The 25,901-nt window shown below is 45.5% G+C and overlaps 1 protein-coding gene and 1 pseudogene across 2 annotated transcripts; both read right to left on the bottom strand.

The window, feature by feature from the left end:
* Positions 1 to 9,978: 9,978 nt before the first annotated feature.
* On the bottom strand, positions 9,979 to 12,759 carry LOC107395741 (transforming growth factor beta activator LRRC33). Of its 2 annotated transcripts, none has more exons than XM_070552713.1 (2): positions 12,556 to 12,759; positions 9,979 to 12,469 (listed from the first exon to the last, which is right to left on the bottom strand). In XM_070552713.1, the coding sequence occupies exons 1-2, from the start codon at positions 12,679 to 12,681 to the stop codon at positions 10,619 to 10,621; spliced, it is 1,977 nt and encodes a 658-aa protein (XP_070408814.1). In that variant the 5' UTR covers positions 12,682 to 12,759; the 3' UTR covers positions 9,979 to 10,618. The 2 variants fall into 2 exon arrangements, with proteins under 2 accessions (XP_070408814.1, XP_070408817.1); XM_070552716.1 differs by having other exon boundaries at positions 9,979 to 12,472; positions 12,556 to 12,703.
* A 699-nt stretch (positions 12,760 to 13,458) lies between these two features.
* On the bottom strand, positions 13,459 to 25,831 carry LOC129162816 (tumor necrosis factor ligand superfamily member 13B-like; annotated as a pseudogene).
* Positions 25,832 to 25,901: the final 70 nt, after the last annotated feature.

Below are 25,901 nucleotides of genomic sequence, written 5' to 3'. Positions count from 1 at the left end.
TGGTCTTGCGTTTTCAGGGAAAACCAGAGCCTGCATTGTGCATACTTGCGAGATGCAAACAGATCCACAGCTGCTTTCCCGAACTTGTCCTAGATCTGAGTGATGAGATCAGGATGGAGACTCTGCTCTGGGTGGTGTGGTCCTCCTCTGGACATGACGTCCTCCCCCACATTCAGCATTTCCAGAATGTAAATGGCTCTGACTGACAGAAGGCTCGTGTGGGCCCAGCACAGTAGCTCTCAGGCTACCTTCAGCAGTGAGCCTAAACGCACCATCACATGACGACCTTCGAGCAGGGGGTGCAAAGTGCAGAGCCATCTTCTGTACTGTCATTAATTCTAGCACGTTTATGCGTGCCTGAGTGAGGGGGTGCCAGCGGCCGCCCACCGAATGGGACAAACGTGTTCTCCCACGAGGGCCTCGAAGAGCGCTCTCGCTTGGCTAGATGATTCCACACCAGACTGCCTTGCCAGGTTCGAGTCATCTGACCTGTAACTTGGGGCAAAGATCATCAGCCAAGGTTTAGAAAAAATTGTCTCAACAGCAGCAGAGGTCTCAGCAGCATCTGTGAAGGAGTCCACCCTATGGGCCTTCTCTTCCATCGGAAAGAGGGCACGAAAGGAACAGAAGGCCTGCGGGGTCAACGCAAGGCTAGCGTGTTTGGTGTTCAGGCAGACCTTGCATTTGGAATGAAGGTCACCAGACATGATGAACCTTGTGGTGCGCAGGGCAATCCAGTCTCTCAAAGACTAGCTTAAGAGCCATGAATGGAGAAACGTCCATGTGGAAAACGTTAATGTAGCCTATCAAGCTTTTATAACTCCGATCAAAGCATTTTTGAAAAACACCGCCCTCTAGTGACGAGAAAAATAATCATGGATGATGGAAGAAAACCTTGGATCACAAAGGGTGTTATAAATGCATGTAAAAGAAAAGGGTACTGTATGCAGATTTCCTAAAGGAAAAAAATGCAAAAGCAGAACTTAAATATAAGTTATATGAAAATAAATGAATCAAAATAATAAGAAAAAGCAAGAAGGAATATCCCACAAAGTTATTAAACAACAACAAAGATAGAAAGTGGCTCTAAGTTGGCTGGCAAATTATTTAAATAATGGACAACAGTATGTAGAAATAAATCAGGTAAAATCTAAATTAATTAAAATAAAGTATAACATTCAGCATTTAATTTAACCTACGTATTGAATTAATGGCCTAAAGAGTGTTGGGCAAGTTAACAAATTACATTTTTTTTCCAAAAACTTTCAAATATTGGAAGCTATTGATATTATTTTATTTATTTATTTAAAAATATTTTAAATGGGGCAGAGATTAACAAGAGATTTTGTCTTTTTTCTGTTCCTTTTCATTCTTAATTGTTTATTTGTGTGTGTGTGTGTGTGTGTGTGTGTGTGTGTGTGTGTGTGTGTGTGTGTGTGTGTGTGTGTGTGTGTGTGTGGGTGTGTGTGTGTGTGTGTGTGCGCGTGTGTGTGTGTGTGTACTTGAATGAAATAAAGGCTGTGAAAAAATCAGCTAAGCTAATAAGGTGGACCTTTACAAGATAGAACCTATTTTCAGTGGCCCTCATCCTTATTCATGGGTATTATCAAAACAGATAAACTGTTCATTTGTCAGAAATTCCTGTTTAAGGCCTGCTTCATCAGTAGCATTACTCACATCCATCTAGTTCCAGTCTTTGGGTCTGTCAAAGTGTGCCATAATTTACTCCATTTGGATGACTGGGAGAGCAGTGTCAGATGTAAAATGTTGCATTCAAACTGGGTAATAGGTGCATTTTCCGTTCTGAGGTGGCTCATTTTTTCAGACCTCTTCCTCGGTGGTCTGACTGTGACCTAGCTGACACTACAGACTGATAGGCCCGCTGAAATTCAATCCTACTGCCTCCGATTGTCGAGTAGAATCAGCCAGTGGTGGCTTCCCACAAGCGCAATTAATTATCATTCTGGATGCTGTGGAGTAAACGTCTCCATCTGCAATAGGGAGCTCTCACTCCAGCGTGGTGGCAGACTGCTGCTCAGTGGGAAGAGAGAGGAGAGAGCAGAGATGAACGGCCGTGAGCACCACAGCTCACAGTCCCTGTTAGCTTCTGGAGGACACGTTATGAGGACAAGAGTATAAGCGAGAGAACAGGGAGCATATTAGTCTCCAAAATCAACACAGCTCATGCCTGCCTTTGTTTAACTTTTTAAGGAGAACAACACAGACTTTTCTGCACATCTTTTGTCCAAGTACTCAGGGATTTCCACATTCAGCTTAGGGATTTCCACACTTCTGAGAAGTCCACATGAACAAAACCTGCCCATACGAGCCTGAACCAATGTTGCCTAGCCCCAACTGTGCTGACCCAGATGTGAAACTGGCTTAAGGTTCTTGTGAGTCGATCTCTGTGGGAAAGGCTGTGGTGCTCCTGTTTCAATAAGTGGGAATGAGCCAGAGGCAGTAGAACGTTGGTTACGTATTGTAACCCCAGATTCTATGAGTCTAGTCGCAGCCCTTAAGCTAGCTGCTATTGGAAGGATGATCTCCGCATCAGCCAATCATGAAGAGCTTAAATGTACGCCCACCAATAGTGGGCCCCCTCGTGGTATATAACCGCAGTGACCCCACTGCTCACCTCCAATGGCTCTTATTCCCATCATAACCAGTGGGGCCAGTGGCTTAAGGGCTGCGACTAGACTCATAGAATCTGGGGTTACAATACGTAACCAACGTTCTATTTCGTCTAGTCTTAGCCCTTAAGCTAGCTGCTATTGGAATAAAGCGCAGCTGGATGGGTTTACGCCCCACTGGTTAACACAACCAATGGACACACCCAATCAAATCTCCTCTAGTGGGGGACGTTCAGCCTCAGACCAGGCCTAAAGACTGAGGCAGGCACGATAAGAGAGGGGCCCCCACTAAAAAACATCATCCACAAGAGGATAAAATCCATCTCAGCAAGGCCAATGAGGTGCCATAAGCATTCATTTAGCCTGCTGGGGTCCAAGCACTGAACGAGTGATGGAACCTGAAGACACATCTTGTAAATAATAACGAGTAAAGGAACAGGGTGAAGCCCATGAAGCAGCCTGACAAATGTCTTCCATTGACACACCACTGAGGAGCGCCATCGAAGAGGAAATCCCTCTGGCCGAGTGAGCCCTGAGTGCCTCAGGGGGATCCCGCCCTGATGATGTGTAAGCGAGGGAAATGGCGTCACACAGCCAGCGTGAAAGGCGCTGGGCCGACAGCGCCTGACCAAGGGAAGACTCCCTGTAGTGCACAAACAGGTTTTGTGAGCGACGAATCCCTGAAGTGCGTGACACATATCGTGCAAGCGCGCGCACCGGGCAGAGAAGGTGAGAAGCCGCCTCCTCCTCAGAATTATGGGGAGGAGGAAAAAGTCCAGCCAATGAAATTGACCTGGATTTGAAGGAAGCATTAATTCTTTTGGGCACAAAGGCTGGGTTGGGGCATAAAACAGCAGACCCGCCATCCTCCCGGATCCTGAGGCATGCGGGAGCCACTGAGAGGGCGGTTAGGTCACACACTCTCTTAACTGATGCTAGCGCCAGCAGCAATGCAGTTTTAAGCGACAGGAACTTGAGTGAGACCTGGTCCAAGGGTTCAAATGGAGCTTCAGATAAGCCGTGCAGAACCACCGTTAGATCCCATTGGGGAAAAAGCGGGCGGGACACAGGTCTGTTCCTTCTGACACCTTTTAGAAAACGTTTTGTGAGGGGATGATTGAAAACAGATCTATCTCCAAAACCCTGATGACATGATGAGATAGCTGCAGCATATGTCTTAACAGTGCTGAATGCGAGGCCCCTGTCCATCAGTATCTGCAAAAACGATAGAACATCCGCCAGCTGGCAGGAGAGCGCTTGAACATTCCGTTCTGCGCACCAGTTCTGGAACGCTGCCCATTTAGCAGCGTAAGAGGCAATGGTAGAGGGCGCCCGCGCACTCTGAATCGTGGCCACCACATCATGCGGCAGCCCAGAAGCCTCTAAGCGTGACCGCTCAGCGGCCAGACCCACAGCCGTTGGCCTATTTCCGGAGGATGTTTGATTATCCCATCCGCCTGGAGAAGGGCGTCCGCCCTCCACGGGAGCCTCCACGGGGAGCCGGACACTAGCGCTTGCAGGTCCGGAAACCATGACGCGGACACGCGCCTGGGAGCCACCAGAATCACCGAGAGATGTTCCGACCGAATTCGGTCCAGGAGACGGGGAATCAGAGGGACTGGTGGAAACGCGTAAAGGAGCGTTCGAGGCCAGGGCTGGTGTGAGAAGGCGTCCGCCCCGAGCGGGGGTCCGTCCCGGGGACTCAGGGAAAACCACAGGCGACACTGAGCGTTTTCGCGAGCCGCGAACAGATCCACAGACGGTTCCCCGAACCTGATCCAGATCTGTGATATCAGTGCAGGATGTAGACGCCAGTCGGAGTCGCGGGGTCCCCCTCTCGACAGGATGTCTGCCACTACATTCAGTACCCCCGGAATGTAGATGGCTCTGATGGACAGCAGGTGGACATGTGTCCAACACAGTAAATCTGTGGCGACACGCAACAGTGGGAGGGATCGAACTCCCCCTTGGCGATTTATGTAGGCTGCCGCTACCCGGTTGTCTGTGTGAACTTCGACATGACGGCCCTCGAGAAGGGCAGCGAAGTGTCTGATCACATTCTTCACTGTCATAAGCTCCAACACATTTATGTGCTCGTGCGTGTGGGAGGGCCAGCGATCTGCCACTGTATGGGACAAGCACGTGCCCCCCCACCCCGACAGTGACGCATCCGTAAACACAGATACGTGTGACGCAGGACGTCCGATGGGAACCCCGCGTGAGAGGATGCAGGGGTTCCCCCAGTGAGCGAGGTCCCCGCCCACTGAAGGGGGAATCCTCAACATACGTCTCTTCTGACGTATTGGGTGTACCCGGAGGCGGACGAACCAGCGTTGCAAGCGCCTCGTGCGCAGCAAACCTAGCGCCACTACTGAATGGGCTGCGGACATCATGCCCAGGAGTTTCATGACTAACCGGGCTCTCACGATCTTGCGGGGTTGAACACGGGAGATCACCGTGGAGAGATCTGCCGCTCTTGCAGGCGACAAACGTGCTCTCATTAGGGAGGCGTCCAACTCCACCCCGAGATACACAATCGACTGGGATGGAAGGATGGAGCTCTTTTCCCAGTTTATAGAAAACCCTAGGGTTGACAGATGCTCTGTCAACCTCCTGGTTTGCTGTGACGCCTCGTCCTCGGACCGAGCGCACAGGAGAAGATCGTCCAGGTAAAATAAGACCCTCATTCCCTCCGTGCGCAGTGGCTGCAGCGCGGTCTCCAGACATTTGGAGAAAGTGCGCGGGGCTAGCGAGTAGCCGAAAGGGAGGCGATTGAACTGATATTGAACTCCCTTGAACGAAAAACGCAGAAACTTCCGGTGGTTTGGAACTACTGGTATGTGGAAGTATGCGTCTTTCAGGTCAATTGACGTGAACCAATCCCCGGGGCGCACATATTCCAGGACTTGTCTCATCGTTAACATGCGGAAATGCATTACTGCTATGGAGCAGTTGAACAGGGACAGGTCGAGAATCGGCCTCATTCCTCCCGACTTCTTCGGTACTACGAAGTAGCGGGAGTAGAAACCCGAGAGTTCTTGTCCGCGAGGGACTCGGGAAATAGCGTCTTTGGACAGAAGTTCCCGCAGCTCCAGCTCTAGCGCCTGAGACTGTACTTGCGATGTGAACGTCGTCTCCACGATCCCATTGAAGGGAGGTGGAGTGGCCTGAAAATGAAGTGTGTGACCGCAATGAATGGTGTCCGAAATCCATTTGCTCATGATGCAAAGGCGGCGCCACACGTGCGTGCGTTCCGACAATGGACGCGTGTGCGCGGTCACGTGAACAACGTCTGAGGGTTGTGCATGCGCCCTTACCGCCGTCGCCCGTACCAGAGAACTGGGGGCGACCCATGGAGGGCTGCGCTCGAAAGGGCAAGTGCGAAACAGCTGGAACAGGCTGGTCCACACCGCGGAGCGTGGAGTCCGAGAGTGAAGGACGAGTGGGAGCCGGGCCTGTGCACGGGGGCGACAGAGTGCTAGCGGATGGAGCCGCGCACTGTGCCGCCGCGCGTGGTCGAGACAGCGACATGACATCCCGCCCCACCCAACGGCGTGGGGAGAGCGGGACGAGTTGGGCCTGGCCGGATGCTGGGGCCAGAGCGCAAATGGAGCGCACCCTTACGGCTGGCCGTGTATTATGACTACCTGCAGGAACATGTGTGCGTGCAGCAGTGCTTGGTGTGGGGAACATGTGTGAAAACTCGGCAGAGGATTCTGCGGAGGACTGTAGGATTGAGCTCTTTGAGTGACGTTTTTTGGGTTTTATTTCAAAACCAACAACATCAGAACAATCAGTAACACACACATTCCCCCCAAAGAGTCACTTCCGTGGCTGCTTTCGGCGAGGCTCCTGCACCTGGGACTGCCAAGACGCCGTCTGCTGGCCCCGCCGGAACCGTTGTCCGCCATCTCGCTGGTCCCGCTGATGTGGAGCCGAAGCGGGAGGCCGGCTCCGTGGAGCGGGCGGTGCAGCTGGACGTCTGAAGCTTCCGCGCCGTTCGTCCCATCCTCTGGCTGAACGGCCGGAGTGCGAGGCTGACCGAGGGTGGACCAGGTCTCGCACCGTAGCCGATAGTTCGGCCGTCTTCTGAGCCCTCTCAATGACGCCCCTAAGATGGGGACCAAACAGAACATCGGTGGTGATGGGGCCATCCAGCATCTCCCTTTGCAGATGTTCCGGAATGGAGGGCAGGGCCTTCAGCCAGATCGCTCGCTGGATGAGGGTCTGCCAGGCAGCGATGCGAGCAGAACCGGTGAGCACAGCAGCACACAGATTGAGGATGGCATCAGCAGTCTTAGTTATGACGGCTTTCGACTCCTCGGGAGCTTCCAGCTCCTCCATCATCTTGGAGACGCCGAAGGCAAGAAGGGCGATGTTATTCCCTGCAGCGCCGGTCTGAAAGGCACACTGATGTGCGCGGTCGGTGAGCCGCGTCAGCAGCTGGTCATGTTTTGAAGCGGGAACAGCTCGCGGGCCAGCGAGGTGGTTCTTGGCGCCGAACAGCGAGGCCAAATCCGGCTCTAGTGGAGGAACGGACGGCCAGCCTTGGTCGGAAAACCCCTCGACCTTGGTGATGGGCGCATATGTGGAGACTGGCGCCTTGAGCTTGGCAGGCTCGGAGAAGGCGGCAGACCAGCAGCTCATAGCAGCGGGGAAGCGCGGCCAGACAGGGTCTGGACAGCGTGTCTGAGTTGCCCCGAAAATTCCCGCCAAATCATCCGCTTCAGGCAGGGCCGGTTCTGGCACAGCTAGCCCCTTGCGGGCTGCTGACGCAGAAATGATGGCGGGCAGCTCCTGGAGCAGTGCTCTTACTGCTGGCAGGGAGGAGCGAGAAGCCACTGGGGCAGAAGGACCCGCTGAGCGAAGCTCGTCGACCTCCGTTATGTCTAGGAGGGACGCCGCCTCATCGTAGTTTTCGCTGTCAGTGACGTCATCCAGCCGGTTGAAGCCAGCCGGCTCCTGACCGGCGTCGAAGAAAACCAAAGCCTTGTCCAGCGGGTAGGAGTCAGCCACCGGAAATTCTTCGTCGGCGGCGGGAGTGAAGTACTCGACCCGGCGAATCTTCTCCGCCACGGGCAGAGCGGCACAGAACGGGCACGAGGCCTGCGGGGGTCAAGGCCAGGCCAGCGTGGTGAGCTCCGAGACAGACCTCACACTTAGCGTGCAGGTCGCCGCTGGAAATGGAGCCCGTCTGGCAGGTCGGGCAGGGTCTGGTGTCGCTGGACATGGCTGGTAAGTCGTCTTCGGATAATTTGCTCTTTTGAGATAATATTTGCTCTTTAATAAAGCTCTCAAGCTTGGCATGAAGAGAAAAAGGGGGTGAGCAGTGGGGTCACTGCGGTTATATACCACGAGGGGGCCCACTATTGGTGGGCGTACATTTAAGCTCTTCATGATTGGCTGATGCGGAGATCATCCTTCCAATAGCAGCTAGCTTAAGGGCTAAGACTAGACGAAATAGAACATGGCAGGTTTTTGAGTATTCCCTGATATTCAGACACATCGCTGCTAATTGGATAACAGCAACATGACTGGACCATGGACTTTGTTGTCTTTGCAATGTTGATGCTTCTTTTTCACAAATAACAAGCCCGAAGGAGTTTTGCTGTGTGATGGAGTTGCTAATGCTAATAGTTAGCTTCTACTAGTCGAGACACACTCTACTCTTTTCTGGATGCTAAATTAACTACAGCCTTCCCCGTCGCCAGCCAAGAGGAGTGTCTGAATAGTAAATGGCCTGTATTTGTATAGCACCTTCTTAGGGTTCTACAACCCCCCAAGGTGCTTCACAACACAATCAGTCATTCACCCATTCACACACACATTCTCACCCTGGTGGGGATGGCCTAGGATGTAGCCACAACTGCCCTGGGGCGCACTGACAGAGGCGAGGCTGCAGAGCACTGGCGTGTCTTGCCCAAGGACACAACAGCAGAATTCACTGGTCGGACACGGGATTGAGCCTGCAACCTTCTAATTACTGGACAACCTGCTCTACCTCCTGAGCTACTGCTGTCCCTAAGTGACAGTTTGATGTAGGTCTGTCAGGCTTTTCTAATCTGAGTAATTCCCCTTCTATTTTCTATCAGCAGCTAATGCAGAAAATAGGGGTAGGAGACTATTTTCACTTTAGCCTGCATGTGAAACTCAGAGTGACTGATCAGATTAAAAAATAAATAAATAAAAGGTAAAAAAATTTTCTCAGTGAACTTGGTCTTTAACATTTCTACAGCTTTGCAGTGCTAATGACAATAATAAATTTACTTGAGTAGTTTGTTCATATCTATCTGTTAATCCAGATTAGGGTTAGGGTCGCAGGCGTAGCAGCTCCTTCACCGGTAGGACTTCAAGGCGTGGCCAGCCTGGAAAACGTGACCCAGTCTAACCAGGAAGCGTTTTCACAACAGGATCTGAAACACTTAGCCTTGGAGCTGTCCAGGAGGCATTTTAACCTAATGCCCAAACCACCTCAGCTGGCTCCTCTTGAAGTAGAGGAGCAGGACCTCACTGTGTGTGTGTGTGTGTGTGTGTGTGTGTGTGTGTGTGTGTGTGTGTGTGTGTGTGTGTGTGTTGCTTTTTCAGCGTAAAAGTCATAGGTGTGGCGCGAGGGCGTGTGAAGATGACACGTGAGATATGGCAGCTCTGGTGTTGATCCTCATCCTGGCTGCTTCACACTTGGCGGTTTAGTATCTCTGAGAATTGTCTCGTATATATTATGATGCTCAGATGGAACAAATAAATGTTACCAGCACTTTATACTATGTGCTACTGAACAAGCTGCTGCTGATGTGGAATTGCCAGCTAGCATTTACTACCGAGAATAATGAACATAAATGGATGCTTGCATTCCTCTGGTTTCACACCTAACACCAACACAGTGTTCTTTTCGTTCAGACGCCCTTGCTTGAACTTGCTAAGCTGCTACTTGATATAGAAAGCTTTCAGGTTGAGCCGGTAAACACATTTGATTTTGTGATGTGGCTCAAGAACCGGCTGATAAGTACTCCGGCGGTCCGGATGCCTGTGGCGCCACTGGAATGGCTCTATTATGGGCACCAACACATCTCAAGTATAAAGTTTAGTCTCACTAAATTTCATAGGGTTAAGTATATCATTAAGTCATTGCTTCACAGTTGATCCAAGTTCAGTTGGATTAATGTGACTACTTAGTTACAAGTGGCAGTAACCTCGCTGCGTGTGTTTTCTGGTTCAGTGGCACTGCAGTTGCTCATTTGAAAGCAGGGATTTCCGAATAATGGAAGCGATTCCAGTTCCAACCTCAGTGATTTATTTTGTAAGTATTAAACCGAGGAATTTAGATTCATAAATGAGGACTGCCAACACATTGTGGTCATCAACCCAGGATTTTTATTATGTAGCAGAATAACATCTCCCACAGTCTAATCCTCGTGTATTACAAAACTCAGATGGATGTGGTGCTTTGCATGAAAATGTGTCTTGTAAAAACAAAAGAACGTTTGCTATTTTAGGAGATATATTCAGTCAGATAGGGTCGTATAGAAACTAATATAAGTTTTTTTAATATATATTTTTTTTTTGATTAAGTAATTGCTGCATAAGGATTCATATGACTAAAATAAGTTAGGGGTACCGTTTTATCTGCAAACAAGTGTTTCACAAGACATAGCAGAAGGTATTTTTTTTAGTTTTTCAGATTTAGCATGCATCACAACCAAGCAACATGGGAGAATGGATGTCCGGAATATTTATCTTTTAAAGAAAGTTTGAAAGGTGAGAGCCGAAATTATGATCCAAATGGTACAAGGTGTTCTCACCGCATGTTATCAGAAGGAAATGTGTTTCTTTACGGATGTCAAGCAATTTTTCTGTTGATAAGAGTGAAATTCCCCGGAGTTGTCTGCGGGAACTCTGGTTTGTTCTCCGATTTCTCACCAAGGGCATGTAGTTTACTTACTTTAAATGTAACCCATATGAAACTTGTATAAACTGTGCAAAAGTTTGTTTTAGATGTCACACAAAGATCCTTGTGTGCAACAGAACTTCCTGCTGAACACGATGAGCCCCGTCAATAATAAACTTAAAAAGAAAACAATTATGATCATCTGTCCAAAATGAACTCCCTGTGCCTCGCTGTGTAACAAACAGTAAAGCGAAGGGCTTTTCAGATATTCCGCCACCAGAAAGTTTCTCTTGTGTGTAAAGCATTCGGTCTCGTTGATGTCTGGAAGGTGGGTCTCCTTTAAGATGCTCATCCACTCACTGTTGCAGCAGTCGAACTGGTTCCCACTGATAAACATCACAGCGAGATTCTTGGATAAATGCTGAATCAACGAATGATTTAAAGTCTTAAATTTGTTGTTTCTTATGTCGATTGCTTTTAAAGGGGAGCAACTTAAACTGCTGGGCATCCGGTAGAGGTTGTTGTTCGACATGTTCAGCTCGGTTAATGCTGTCAAACAGGGTAAGGTCAGGTCGCTCATGTTTGTCTCGCTAATAATCAAAGTCTGTAGAGTCGATTGCACACCTTCCAGTGCCCTCTCGTGCATCACAAGGTGTCGATTTCCTCTGAGGTTGAGGTAAGTTAAAGAGTTTCTCTGAAGTGAGTTCTGCGTAACTAATTTTATGCCATTTTCCCTCAGGTTGAGGTGTTTAAGAGTTGTCATCTGCCCAAACGCAGCACACGGTGCTTTGAGGCTAATTTGCTGCCGACTGAAATTTTCAGCACAAGGTTGCACTGAATTGTCCTGCAGATTCAGTGTTTCTATTTGCGTGAGCGCTTTGATAAAGCGTGGGGAAATGTACACAAGACCATTGCTCTGCAGGTTGAGGTGCTTTAAGGAGTGGAAAAACAGCTGACGAGCATGTCTGGAGTCATTATAATTTCGAATATTCCAGTGTATGTTTTGAAGACAGTTGTTGCTAAAGTGAAGGGTCTCTACAGACGAAAGCAGGTTCAAAGTCTCAAGAGGGAAAAAAGTGAAGTGGTTGAAGCTCAGGTCGATGTAAACCAGTGGCATCAGCCTCCAGTTAGCGTGTAAAGAATTTTTGATAGCCCTCCTATTTTTCACAATTTCATTGTAAAGAGCATTGATCTCAGAAACCATAGCAGCCTCTGAGTTGACATAACCTCCCAGAGCATTATTTTGCAGGTGGAGGTACTTCAGTTGGTTCATTTTGGGAACTATTGGGAAGTATAGAAGTTTGTTGTAGCTCAGATCAAGAATTTCCAGACTGTACAACTGATAATCTTCACGAGTGACGAAAAACTCCACAGAATTCCTGCTGAGATTTAAGTATTTGAGCTGACTCAATTTAAAATCACATATATGTGCCAGATTATTCATCGCCAAGTTAAGTGTTTCTAATTGTTTGAGGGGCTCGAATGTCCCCTCTGCTATCTCTGATATCAGATTATCGTCGACGGTAATGGTTTTTAGACTTCCACTCTCTCTGAACAAGCTGTGTGAAAGCCTTATTAAAGCGTTACCCGTCATCTTAAGATGATCAAGAGTAGGCTTGTTTTTGAGAAAGAGTTCTGCCGCGTCATTACTCAAGCCGTTCTTTGACACGTCCAAACTCTTCAGCCTGCCGAGCGATCCGAGGGCTTTGCTGTTGCTGCCAAGGTTGATGTTCAGTTGATTTCTGGACAAATTCAAGTTTTTGAGTCGGGCCAGGTCCTGAAACGCCCCCTCAGAGATGAGATCCAGCCGATTGCTGCTCAGGTCCAGCTGCTCCAAGTCTGGCAAAGCAAGCGTGGGCAACTGCCTGATGAAGTTATTTGACAGATCGAGACTTCTGAGCGTCACATCCAAATCCGCAGGGACGGTGAAGAGGTTTTGTTTGCTCCAGGACTGCTTCTTGAAATCAGAGGAATATAAATCACGTAAAAATGTGAGAAGATGCCAGTAATACCTCCCAACACGGTGACTAAATAACTCACCTTTAAGGCCTTGCTTTGTGTTGAACCTGGGCTTACCTCAGCAGCAAAATATGTCCCTCCTGTTATTAAAGGCTCGTGGCTGACAGACCAGAGTAGCAAAAGACTGGAGAACATATGTCCAGCCATTTTCCCCTGCTGCTGCTGCTGCTGCTGCTGCTGCTGCTGCTGCTGCTGGTGGTGATGATGATGATACCAAACTGGAGCTCTGCTGCTGTCCCGCACTCACACACCACCTCTTATAGCCACGCTTCATGAAAAAAAGTGAGAGCGAAAACAGCTGTGGGCACCAGATAAACATTGTGGGCACTATATTTAGACAATGAAGACGCTGTTGTTGACACATCACCTTTATTAAAGCATTAGAAACCTACTACTTTCTGATGTTACAGGGGTAAATCCCAAGAGTTTAAACATGAATCATATTTTTTCCCATCAGTCTTTCAAATGACAAAGATCGGTGCGATAAAAGTGAGAAATAGCATCTGTTACTTGTTACTGAATGAAACGATATTATCTTCATAACTTTTAATTTTTACAGTAATGACAGTGACGCTGCTTTTATACCAAAGAAAACCTTTCCAACGCTACAGAAGTTCATCTGTTTGTTCCTGGTGCCGTTTTGGAAAGTGGAAATCATTCCTAAAATAGGTGAGAGGAACAAATAACCCAGACAACAGCAGAGGTGGAGCAGGAGGGGAGGTGCAAAAATAAAGTGATGCCAGGAGCTGGTTGTAAACAAGAGAAACAGCAGGGCTGGAACCCAGAGGCAGTATAATTCAACAATAATCATTGAAGGCAAAAAAGGTGTTACATAACTGATGATGGCTTCAAACTGTTCATGTTCCTGAGCTCATCACCAGATTCTAGAAGCTTTCCTGCTGCTGACTATCAGCTTCCCTCACGCTGCTTTGTCAGTTTCTCACTTCCTGCCACAGTAATGTCTCCATGCTTCTTTCACTTTAGCTGTATGGGCTCAAAGACGGTTGCATCAGTTTCCATGGCGATCAGGGCTGACGATCTGCTTGGGACCACCAGTTCTAACTCATCATTCTGGAGCAAGTGCATCATTCCTGTAATAAAGGATAGGCACCTGAGTTAGACTTCATTTTCTAATCAAACGGTAACATTCTGTCTACATTATCCAACCCTCTATAAAAACAAGTAAACAAATTGAAATAATAAAAACAAAATCCTTGAAATACTTAATTGATAGCCAATCATACTGTTGGTTTCAGTTCAAGTTCAGAACCTCAACCAGAGGTCTGGGGGTTTAAGGGATCATTACAGTGTCCCAGATGTTCCTGCTCCTCGGGACCGAGGTTCAGTTCATGGTCTGCAGTGCTTTCATGTGCACCCGCAGCAGTAAATGAAAAATGGCCTACTCCCTTGAGGCTGAGACTACTCCAACCCCTTTACACAGCAGTGAATCATTCATCCATTCACACACCTTGTGGCCACAGCTGCCCAGGGGCTCACCGACAGAAGCAATGCTGTCATATACAAGCACTACCGGTTACTCCCACCCCACCAGCAGGCAAGGAGGGTGAAGTGTCTCGCCCAAGGACACAACAACAGACTGATGCTTGAACCTGCAACCCTCCCATTAATGGCCATGCACCGTTGTCCTGCTTGACAGATGTGTGACCCCATCAGATCCCAGGAACAACCTCAGAGAGCTCTGCTACGAAGAGGAACATCTACAGAGTCAAACTATCTCCCCCAAGCTGCCAGGCCTCTGACAGACGACATGAGGACATGAGCATAAGTGGACATGTTTATTTGATAGGGCCTATGGTAAAATGTTAGCCCAGATCTAGACAAGTGGGAAGTAGAGGGAGGTGGAGTGTACAGTCGGTAAAGACGGCTCTCCCTTGCCCTGCCTCCAACATGCCTCCATCTAAAAGGCTAGGTTATCCAGAGTTATCTCTGTAGTTATGCTGCTATAGGCTTAAGGTTGGTTTATGCTTGACGCGTCCGCGAGGTCCGCACGGCTCCGCGCAGCAAAATTGCGTCATTTTAACAACCACGCCCCTCCACCGCGTCCGCACAGCCCAAAATTTTCGCACCGCGCACCTAGGATATTTTCTAACCACGCGGACGGTCGGACGCGGAAAAACATGGTGGACCGGCAAGAACTAGTATGGCAGAGGTTCGTAAATACAGACATTTGTATGATTCAGCTCTCAAAGATCACCGTGATCAACATGTTGTTAATAGTTCTTGGAGAGAAATAGCTCGCACTGTCGGAAAAGACGAGGACGCTGTTAAAAATGCTGGAATGCCATGTTGTAAACGGTAATTTCTACTTCTACTATGGTGTAGTGTTGGATGCATGCCGTAGAGCTCCATGCTGCCCCGTTCAGTTTGGGAGAATATTGGCTCACTGCACAGACAAGCCGCATGAACCATAAACGCTGCGAGTTGTGAAACTCGTTCCATCCGCGAGCCGCATCACCAAGCGGAAAGTGAATGCGTCAAGCACAAACCAAGCTTTATTCTGCTGGAGGACACACTGACCTCTTTCCACACTCTACTATTGTATTTTTTCTCTAAGTGTTTCTACTCTAAGTGCTACTACTAGTTTACCTGTTTAATTATAGATTCACTAGGATAAATACAATAAAGTTTATCTCACCAAATAGAATATTTACTAAGAAATCACAATGTAATCATAGAAACACTACTTGCTATATGTGTGTGTGTGTGTGTGCGTGTGCGTGCGTGTGTGTGTGTGTGTGTGTGTGTGTGTGTGCGTGCGTGCGTGCGTGTGTGTGTGTGTGTGTGTGTGTGTGTGTGTGTAAGATACTGAGCCAGGATCCTCTGGAGGTTTCTTCCTGTTAAAAGGAAGTTTTCCTCTCCACTGTCGCTGCATGCTTGCTTAGTATGAGGATTGCTGGAATGACTTTGCTGGGTTCCTTATATAGGAAACTTTTTTCTGATTGGCTTAATGAACTGTCCTGGGTTGCAATGTTTACTGTGTGAAGTGCCTTGAGATGACTCTGGTCGTGATTTGGCGCTATATAAATAAACTTGAATTGGACATGAGCATAAGTGCACACGAGGACATGATCATATGTGGACATGAGCAAAAGTGTGTGCCCCAGTGCAGATGTGACTACATCGTAGCTTATCACCATCAGTGTGTGAATGGATGAATGATACACTGTAGTGTAAAGCGCTTTGGAATCCTTACTCTGAGAGGCACTATTCAAGTGGGGGTCATTTATCATTTATCATAAGAGGACATGAGCACATGAGGACATGAGGACAAGAGCATATGTGGACATGAGCATTAGTGGACATGAGCACATTAGGACAAGAGCATATGTGGACATGAGCATTAGTGGACATGAGCACATTAGGACAAGAGCATATGTGGACATAAGGACAAGAGCATATGTGGACATGAGCATAAGTGGACATGAGCACATTAGGACAAGAGCATATGTGGACATGAGCATTAGTGGACATGAGCACATTAGGACAAGAGCATATGTGGACATAAGGACAAGAGCATATGTGGACATGAGCATAAGTGGACATGAGGACATGAACATATGTTGACGTCACGTGAGCATAAGTGGACATGAGCATAAAATGACATGAGGACAAGAGCATATGTGGACATGAGGACAAGAGCATAAGTGGACATGCGGACATGAGCATATGTTGACATCACGTGAGCATATGTGGACATGAGCATAAGTGAACATGAGCATAAGAGGACATGTGGATATGAGCATGAGTGGACATGAGGACAAGAGCATATGTGGACATGAGGACAAGAGCATATGTGGACATGAGCTTAAGTGGACATGAGGACATGAGCATAAGAGGACATGAGCGAATGTGGACATGTGGACATGAGCTTAAGTGACATGAGCATAACTGGACATGAGGGCATGAGCATAAGTGGACATGAAGACATGAGCATAAGTGGACATGAGGGCATGAGAATATGTGGACATGAGGACATGAGCAAAAGTGGACATGAAGACATGAGAATAAGTGGGCATGAGGACATGAGCATAAGTGGACATGAGCACATGAGGACATGAGCAAAAGTGGACATGAAGACATGAGCATAAGTGGACATGAGGACATGAGCATAAGTGGACATGAAGACATGAGCAAAAGTGGACAAGACGACATGAGCATAAGTGGACAAAAGGAAATGAGCATAAGAGGACATGAGCATAAGTGGACATGAGCACATGAGGACATGAGCAAATGTGGACATGAGCATAAGTGGACAAAAGGAAATGAGCATAAGTGGACATGAGCACACGTGTACCTGAGCATAAGTGGACATGAGCATACGTGGACCTGAGCATAAGTGGACATGAACATACGTGGACCTGAGCATAAGTGGACATGAGCACACGTGGACCTGAGCATAAGTGGACATGAGCACACGTGGACCTGAGCATAAGTGGACATGAGCATAAGTGGACATAAGTACATGAGCATAAGAGGACATGAGCATAAGTGGACATGAGCATAAGTGGACATAAGGACATGAGCATAAGAGGACATGAGCATAAGTGGACATAAGGACATGAGCATAAGTGGACATGAGTATAAGTGGAAATGAACATAAGAGGACATGAGCATAAGTGGACATGAGCATAAATTGACATAAGGACATGAGCATAAGGGGACATGAACATATGAGGACATGAGCATAAATGGACATAAGGACATGAGCATAAGAGGACATGAACATATGAGGACATGAGCATAAATGGACATAAGGACATGAGCATAACAGGACATGAGCATAAGAGGACATGAGCATAAATGGACATACGGACATGAGCATAAATGGACATAAGGATATGAGCATAACAGGACATGAACATAAGAGGACATGAACATAAATGGACATAAGGACATGAGCATAAGAGGACATGAGCATAAGAGGACAGGAACATAAGGACATGAGCATAAGAGGACATGAACATAAGGACATGAGCATAAGAGGACATGAACATAAGGACATGAGCATAAGAGGACATTAACATAAGAGGACATGAACATAAATGGACATACGGACATGAGCATAAGAGGACATGAGCATAAATGGACATAAGGACATGAGCATAACAGGACATGAGCATAAGAGGACATGAGCATAAGAGGACATGAACATAAGAGGACATGAGCATAAATGGACATAAGGACATGAGCATAAGAGGACATGAGCATAAGTGGACATAAGGACATGATCATAAGAGGACATGAACATAAGAGGACATGAACATAAATGGACATAAGGACATGAGCATAAATGGACACAAGGACATGAACATAACAGGACATGAGCATAAGAGGACATGAACATAAGGACACGAGCATAAGAGGACATGAGCATAAGCAGACATAAGGATGTGATCATAAGAGGACATGAACATAAGAGGACATGAGCATAAATGGACATAAGGACATGAGCATATGTGGACATGAGTATAAGTGGAAATGAGCATAAATTGACATAAGGACATGAGCATAAGAGGACATGAACATATGAGGACATGAGCATAAGAGGACATGAACATATGAGGACATGAGCATAAGAGGACATGAACATATGAGGACATGAGCATAAATGGACATAAGGACATGATCATAAGAGGACATGAGCATAAATTGACATAAGGACATGAGCATAAGAGGACATGAACATATGCGGACATGAGCATAAATTGACATAAGGACATGAGCATAAGAGGACATGAACATATGAGGACATGAGCATAAATGGACATAAGGACATGATCATAAGAGGACATGAGCATAAGAGGACATGAACATAAGAGGACATGAGCATAAGAGGACATTAACATACGAGGACATGAACATACGAGGACATGAGCATAAATGGACATAAGGACATGATCATAAGAGGACATGAGCATAAGAGGACATGAACATAAGAGGACATGAGCATAAGAGGACATGAGCATAAGAGGACATTAACATACGAGGACATGAGCATAAATGGACATAAGGACATGAGCATAAGAGGACATGAACATATGAGGACATGAGCATAAATAGACATAAGGACATGATCGTAAGAGGACATGAGCATAAGAGGACATGAACATAAGAGGACATGAGCATAAGAGGACATTAACATACGAGGACATGAGCATAAATGGACATAAGGAGATGAGCATAAGAGGACATGAGCATAAGAGGACATGAGCATAAGAGGACATGAGCATAAGAGGACATGATCATAAGAGGACATGAGCATAAGAGGACATTAACATACGAGGACATGAGCATAAATGGACATAAGGACATGATCATAAGAGGACATGAGCATAAGAGGACATGAACATAAGAGGACATGAGCATAAGAGGACATGAACATAAGAGGACATGAGCATAAGAGGACATGAACATAAGAGGACATGAGCATAAGAGGACATGAACATAAGACATGAGCATTAGAGAACATGAGCATAAATGGACATAAGGACATGATCATAAGAGGACATGAGCATAAGAGGACATTAACATATGAGGACATGAGCATAAATTGACATAAGGACATGAGCATAAGAGGACATGAACATAAGAGGATATGAGCATAAGAGGACATGAACATAAGAGGACATGAGCATAAGAGGACATGAACATAAGAGGACATGAACATAAGAGGACATGAGCATAAGAGGACATGAACATAAGAGGACATGAGCACACGTGGACCTGAGCATAAGTGGACATGAGCATAAGTGGACATAAGGACATGAGCATAAGAGGACATGAACATATGAGGACATGAGCATAAATGGACATAAGGACATGATCATAAGAGGACATGAGCATAAGAGGACATGAACATAAGAGGACATGAGCATAAGAGGACATGAGCATAAGAGGACATTAACATACGAGGACATGAGCATAAATGGACATAAGGACATGATCATAAGAGGACATGAGCATAAGAGGACATGAACATAAGAGGACATGAGCATAAGAGGACATGATCATAAGAGGACATGAGCATAAGAGGACATTAACATACGAGGACATGAGCATAAATGGACATAAGGACATGATCATAAGAGGACATGAGCATAAGAGGACATGAACATAAGAGGACATGAGCATAAGAGGACATGAACATAAGAGGACATGAGCATAAGAGGACATGAACATAAGAGGACATGAGCATAAGAGGACATGAACATAAAACATGAGCATAAGAGGACATGAGCATAAATGGACATAAGGACATGATCATAAGAGGACATGAGCATAAGAGGACATTAACATACGAGGACATGAGCATAAATTGACATAAGGACATGAGCATAAGAGGACATGAACATAAGAGGACATGAGCATAAGAGGACATGAGCATAAGAGGACATGAACATAAGAGGACATGAGCATAAGAGGACATGAACATAAGAGGACATGAACATAAGAGGACATGAGCATAAGAGGACATGAACATAAGAGGACATGAGCATAAGAGGACATGAACATAAGAGGACATGAGCATAAGAGGACATGAACATAAGAGGACATGAGCATAAGAGGACATGAACATAAGACATGAGCATAAGAGGACATGAGCATAAATGGACATAAGGACATGATCATAAGAGGACATGAGCATAAGAGGACATTAACATACGAGGACATGAACATAAATTGACATAAGGACATGAGCATAAGAGGACATGAACATAAGAGGACATGAGCATAAGAGGACATGAGCATAAGAGGACATGAACATAAGAGGACATGAGCATAAGAGGACATGAACATAAGAGGACATGAGCATAAGAGGACATGAGCATAAGAGGACATGAACATAAGAGGACATGAGCATAAGAGGACATGAACATAAGACATGAGCACAAGAGGACATGAACATAAGAGGACATGAGCATAAGAGGACATGAACATAAGAGGACATGAGCATAAGAGGACATGAACATAAGAGGACATGAGCATAAGAGGACATGAACATAAGAGGACATGAGCATAAGAGGACATGAACATAAGAGGACAAGAGCATAAGAGGACATGAACATAAGAGGACATGAGCATAAGAGGACATGAACATAAGAGGACATGAACATAAGAGGACAAGAGCATAAGAGGACATGAACATAAGAGGACATGAGCATAAGAGGACATGAACATAAGAGGACATGAACATAAGAGGACATGAACATAAGAGGACATGAACATAAGAGGACATGAACATAAGAGGACATGAACATAAGACATGAGCATTAGAGGACATGATCATAAGAGGACATGAGCATAAGAGGACATGAACATAAGAGGACATGAACATAAGACATGAGCATTAGAGGACATGAACATAAGAGGACATGAGCATAAGAGGACATGAACATAAGAGGACATGAACATAAGACATCAGCATTAGAGGACATGAACATAAGAGGACATGAACATAAGACATGAGCATTAGAGGACATGATCATAAGAGGACATGAGCATAAGAGGACATGAACATAAGACATGAGCATTAGAGGACATGAACATAAGAGGACATGAGCATTAGAGGACATGAACATAAGAGGACATGAGCATTAGAGGACATAAACATAAGAGGACAAGAACATAAGAGGACATGAACATAAGAGGACATGAGCATAAGAGGACATGAACATAAGACATGAGCATTAGAGGACATGAACATAAGAGGACATGAACATAAGAGGACATGAACATAAGACATGAGCATTAGAGGACATGATCATAAGAGGACATGAGCATAAGAGGACATGAACATAAGAGGACATGAACATAAGACATGAGCATTAGAGGACATGAACATAAGAGGACATGAGCATAAGAGGACATGAACATAAGAGGACATGAGCATAAGAGGACATGAACATAAGACATGAGCATTAGAGGACATGAACATAAGAGGACATGAACATAAGAGGACATGAACATAAGAGGACATGAGCATAAGAGGACATGAACATAAGAGGACATGAACATAAGAGGACATGAACATAAGAGGACATGAGCATTAGAGGACATGAACATAAGAGGACATGAACATAAGACATGAGCATTAGAGGACATGATCATAAGAGGACATGAGCATAAGAGGACATGAACATAAGAGGACATGAACATAAGACATGAGCATTAGAGGACATGAACATAAGAGGACATGAGCATTAGAGGACATGAACATAAGAGGACATGAGCATTAGAGGACATGAACATAAGAGGACATGAGCATAAGAGGACATGAACATAAGAGGACATGAGCATAAGAGGACATGAACATAAGACATGAGCATTAGAGGACATGAACATAAGAGGACATGAGCATTAGAGGACATGAACATAAGAGGACATGAACATAAGAGGACATGAGCATTAGAGGACATGATCATAAGAGGACATGAACATAAGAGGACATGAACATAAGAGGACATGAGCATAAGAGGACATGAACATAAGAGGACATGAGCATAAGAGGACATGAACATAAGACATGAGCATTAGAGGACATGATCATAAGAGGACATGAGCATAAGAGGACATGAACATAAGACATGAACATAAGAGGACATGAGCATAAGAGGACATGAACATAAGACATGAGCTTTAGAGGACATGAACATAAGAGGACATGAGCATAAGAGGACATGAACATAAGACATGAGCTTTAGAGGACATGATCATAAGAGGACATGAGCATAAGAGGACATGAACATAAGAGGACATGAGCATAAGAGGACATGAACATAAGACATGAGCATAAGAGGACATGAGCATAAATGGACATAAGGACATGATCATAAGAGGACATGAGCATAAGAGGACATTAACATACGAGGACATGAACATAAATTGACATAAGGACATGAGCATAAGAGGACATGAACATAAGAGGACATGAGCATAAGAGGACATGAGCATAAGAGGACATGAACATAAGAGGACATGAGCATAAGAGGACATGAACATAAGAGGACATGAGCATAAGAGGACATGAGCATAAGAGGACATGAACATAAGAGGACATGAGCATAAGAGGACATGAACATAAGAGGACATGAGCATAAGAGGACATGAACATAAGAGGACATGAGCATAAGAGGACATGAACATAAGAGGACATGAGCATAAGAGGACATGAACATAAGAGGACAAGAGCATAAGAGGACATGAACATAAGAGGACATGAGCATAAGAGGACATGAACATAAGAGGACATGAACATAAGAGGACAAGAGCATAAGAGGACATGAACATAAGAGGACATGAGCATAAGAGGACATGAACATAAGAGGACATGAACATAAGAGGACATGAACATAAGAGGACATGAGCATAAGAGGACATGAACATAAGAGGACATGAACATAAGAGGACATGAACATAAGACATGAGCATTAGAGGACATGATCATAAAAGGACATGAGCATAAGAGGACATGAACATAAGAGGACATGAACATAAGACATGAGCATTAGAGGACATGAACATAAGAGGACATGAGCATAAGAGGACATGAACATAAGAGGACATGAACATAAGACATGAGCATTAGAGGACATGAACATAAGAGGACATGAACATAAGAGGACATGAACATAAGACATGAGCATTAGAGGACATGAACATAAGAGGACATGAACATAAGACATGAGCATTAGAGGACATGAACATAAGAGGACATGAGCATTAGAGGACATGAACATAAGAGGACATGAGCATTAGAGGACATAAACATAAGAGGACAAGAACATAAGAGGACATGAACATAAGAGGACATGAGCATAAGAGGACATGAACATAAGACATGAGCATTAGAGGACATGAACATAAGAGGACATGAACATAAGACATGAGCATTAGAGGACATGATCATAAGAGGACATGAGCATAAGAGGACATGAACATAAGAGGACATGAACATAAGACATGAGCATTAGAGGACATGAACATAAGAGGACATGAGCATAAGAGGACATGAACATAAGAGGACATGAGCATTAGAGGACATGAACATAAGAGGACATGAGCATAAGAGGACATGAACATAAGAGGACATGAGCATAAGAGGACATGAACATAAGACATGAGCATTAGAGGACATGAACATAAGAGGACATGAGCATTAGAGGACATGAACATAAGAGGACATGAACATAAGAGGACATGAGCATTAGAGGACATGATCATAAGAGGACATGAACATAAGAGGACATGAACATAAGAGGACATGAACATAAGAGGACATGAGCATAAGAGGACATGAACATAAGAGGACATGAGCATAAGAGGACATGAACATAAGACATGAGCTTTAGAGGACATGAACATAAGAGGACATGAGCATAAGAGGACATGAACATAAGACATGAGCTTTAGAGGACATGATCATAAGAGGACATGAGCATAAGAGGACATGAACATAAGAGGACATGAGCATCAGTGAAAGTAAAGTGCCTAGAAAAGGGTCAGACACCACTTTTACTGTCAAATAAATCTAAAATAATTTTCTCCCCCGAATATCTTTAAATTTGTTCTCCTTTGTGTTCACTGTGTGGTTTTAGGCACCAACTATAGCAAGAATAGCCCTAAAAGGGTCCAATATACTGTTAAACCACACACGAGACACATGGTAAATATTATACAGACCAGAATCACTATAATGCGGGATATTTCCGTAGCTTTTGAGCAGTGACTATATAAGTTATTGTAATTTGATGAATAATTCCCTGATGGCTAAAAAAACTTGGCATTTTGTTGGAGCACATTTCTCTCTCGCCGGAGAGGAAAGACAAAGAAGTGATGTGGGACCCCCCTGGTTGAGCTGACATGGAGTGACTCATGCAGTTCATTCAGAGAGCATTTGGTGAGATACATGAGGGGCGACAAATTCAAAGTGTGTACATTTAAAACACAATTTCCACACACATTTAATCATTGTACGACATGCTACTGGCCCCTTCTGAGCGTGTTTGTTAGTTTTCCAGTGAACTGTTTGGGTCACTGCTGAGAGAGCAGGACCACGGGGGACACACTTGTGCCCCTCTCATGCCTGCACTGCAGCACGTGTTGCCAGGGTGTTGGTTGGGCATCTTCCGCAGACACCGTTGGAACTCCATAGATCTCCTCCCGGTCTTGGTGGAGCTCCAGCTTTGAACGACATGACCCATAACTTCGTTTAGACTTTCAAACAAGACCTGTTGAGTTGAAAGAGAACACTGGCCGGAGAGTTGGAACGAATCATGTGCAGTATCAACTTAGTCGTGCTTGATTTAGAATGACACAATACTTGTCCAAACACCAAGTAATAACCATCTTCTTGGACAACGATCCTGTTTTTCCTCAGTGAAATTCTTTTTTCCTTGCTGTGCAGAAACAGTCCAGGGGATGACTGTAATATTTCCTTTGGGAATTTAAACAGAAAAACCCACTCCTTCAAAATAATGGCAGCGCAGCGCAAAGCTGGAGCCAGAGATCAGAAGGTCGTTTTTACCTCTCCTGTCTGGCTGCTTGTTTGTGTTAGCTTTTACCTGCAGCTGGTCAGAGGAAGAGATACAAATCTGACTTTAATTCTATTAACTTTGCATTCATTGTTAATGGTCCCCACCAGCAGATTAATGCATAACTAATCAACACATTTGGGTTGCAGGCCCACCTCTGCAGCTGCACTCTCCCCTCCTTCCTCTCCTAGAGGAGATCTTCAGGGAACTCAGAGCTCTTTGGAAACCACTTGGCTTTGTGTCCTAAGAGAAAACAAAGCACTGTGATATAATTTATTATTGCAGCGTTATCTGAATACTAACGGCATACATTTCAGTAGTACGATGTCCAAGATGACTCCATCCTGCCTAATCACTGACATACCTCCCTTGTTCTAGAGGTCTTGGCCGTCCTCCCATCCACTTCCTAGAAAATTTGCTGATTTAATTGTAGATTTATGTCTCCTCGCAGTTTGTGAAAATCTTTGTAAACACCAATTCTGCGCATCAGGAAAAGGTTTAAACATAACATGAAGGCTGTTGATGAGAATAAAAATGCATGGTAAGGCTCAGGCTGGATGTTCCCGAGTGGCTCAGAACTGAAGACAGGTCGCGCCTCGGGAAGTGCCGGAAACCTGCGGCTTCTAAAATGAGGAACTGTCTTTTTTTGCTGCCTCTTAAGATGGAACTCATTTAAACCGCTGAAATTACAGCCAACTCTCCTGCGTATTGTGAAACGATGTAAAAAAACAGAATAAGAGGCCACATTTTAATAAAGACAAAAAGGCCTCTCGCTCACACAGCGCCATTTGTTTCAGTGAAGGTCCCAGCTAATGA

The sequence above is a fragment of the Nothobranchius furzeri genome, chromosome 1, assembly GCF_043380555.1.
Source record: "Nothobranchius furzeri strain GRZ-AD chromosome 1, NfurGRZ-RIMD1, whole genome shotgun sequence".
Taxonomy (NCBI): Eukaryota; Metazoa; Chordata; class Actinopteri; order Cyprinodontiformes; family Nothobranchiidae; genus Nothobranchius; species Nothobranchius furzeri.
Note: the sequence above shows the minus strand (reverse complement) of the source record. Positions and strands in the feature narration are given on the sequence as shown.